Source organism: Palaemon carinicauda, chromosome 31 (assembly GCF_036898095.1).
Source record: "Palaemon carinicauda isolate YSFRI2023 chromosome 31, ASM3689809v2, whole genome shotgun sequence".
Classification (NCBI taxonomy): Eukaryota; Metazoa; Arthropoda; class Malacostraca; order Decapoda; family Palaemonidae; genus Palaemon; species Palaemon carinicauda.
The window spans coordinates 9,337,862-9,339,528 of record NC_090755.1 but is presented as its reverse complement, the minus strand read 5'-3'; the positions used below and the strand labels follow the sequence as shown (position 1 = coordinate 9,339,528).

General features: G+C 40.0%; 1 protein-coding gene across 1 annotated transcript; it reads right to left on the bottom strand.

Annotated features, from left to right (window-relative positions):
- Nucleotides 1-240: 240 nt before the first annotated feature.
- On the bottom strand, nucleotides 241-963 carry LOC137625090 (ATP synthase subunit a-like). The gene has a single exon (XM_068356022.1). The coding sequence runs from the start codon at nucleotides 961-963 to the stop codon at nucleotides 241-243; it is 723 nt and encodes a 240-aa protein (XP_068212123.1).
- Nucleotides 964-1,667: the final 704 nt, after the last annotated feature.

Here is a 1,667-nt window from a genome sequence, read left to right as displayed (position 1 = left end):
GCAACAGACCTTAGGAGATCTAGTGTGAATTCGATCAAGTAAAGAGGAAGAGACTGAAGAAGAGACTGAGGTAGAGACCGAGGAAGAGACAGAAGAGGAGGCCAAAGAAGAGACACAAGAAGAGACCGAGGAGGAGACAGAAGAGACCAAAGAAGAGACCGAAAAAGTGACAGAAGAAGAGACCGAGAAAGAGTTCGAAGTTGAGATCGAGGATGAGACAGAAGAGACCAAGGAAGAGACCTAGGAGGAGAACAGGCCAAGGATGAGGCCAATGAAGAGACCGAGGAAGAGACAGTAGAAGAGACCGATGATGAAACAGAAGAGGCCAAAGAAGAGACAGTGTAAGAGACCGAGGAAGAGACAGTAGAAGAGACCGAGGAAGAGACAGAAGAAGAGACTGGGGATGTGACAGAAGAGACCAAGGAAAAGACAGAAGAAGAGACCGATGATGAGACAGAAGAGACCGATGAAGAGATCAAAGAAGAGACTGAGGATGTGACAGAAGAGACCGAGGAAGAGACAGTGTAAGAGACCGAGGAAGAGACAGTAGAAGAGACCGATGATGAGACAGTGTAAGAGACCGAAGAAGAGACAGTAGAAGAGACCGATGATGAGACAGAAGAGGCCAAAGAATAGACAGTGTAAGAGACCGAGGAAGAGAGTAGAAGAGACCGAGGAAAAGACAGAAGAAGAGACCGATGAAGAGATCAAAGAAGAGACTGAAGATGTGACAGAAGAGACCGAGGAAGAAACAGTGTAAGAGACCGAGGAAGAGCAGTAGAAGAGACCGATGATGAGACAGTGTAAGAGACCGAGGAAGAGAAAGTAGATGAGACAAAAGTAAGGAAATAAAAAGGGACCGAGGAAGAACGTAGAAGGAGACAGAAAAAGACCGAGGAAGAGACAGTAGAAGAGACCAACAAAAAGACATAGAAAGGGACCGAGGGAGAGACCGAGGTCCATTTCGCCTTCAACATCTTCCTTGACGTCACTGAAATTCCACCGAAAAAGTGTTGATTGAATTTCTCGCCAAAAAGATCGAGTTCCGACAACACGTGTTTCATTCAAGGTCTTTTTTTCTCAGTCCTCGCCATCCAATCACCGATTGATCTCTCTCTCTCTCTCTCTCTCTCTCTCTCTCTCTCTCTCTCTCTCTCTCTCTCTCTCTCTCTCTCTTGTTTGTTTCCAGTCGTTGTTTTAAAGACGGAAATAAGAACGTAAATTTATATTGTTTCTTATATATACTATGATAAGGTTATTTAACTTCGAAATAATTCCCCAATTAAAAAAAAAAAAACTATATACTATGATAAGGTTATTTAACTTCGAAATAATTCCCCAATAAAAAAAAAACCCTATATACTATGATAAGGTTATTTAACTTCGAAATAATTCCCCAATAAAAAAAAAACCCTATATACTATGATAAGGTTATTTAACTTCGAAATAATTCCCCAATAATAAAAAAAAAACTACATACTATGATAAGGTTATTTAACTTCGAAATAATTCCCCAATCAAAACACAAAAAAACAAAAAAAAACTCATATACTATGATAAGGTTAATTAACTTCGAAATAATTCCCCCCCCCAAAAAAAAAAAAAAAAACGTAAAATATATTGCTTTATTTGTGAACGTTTCCGAATTTTATATTCGTCCCTTAAGC

Excerpts from the sequence above, each read along its gene's own strand:
- LOC137625090 (XM_068356022.1), bottom strand. The coding sequence starts at position 963 with ATGGACCTCGGTCTCTCCCTCGGTCCCTTTCTATGTCTTTTTGTTGGT.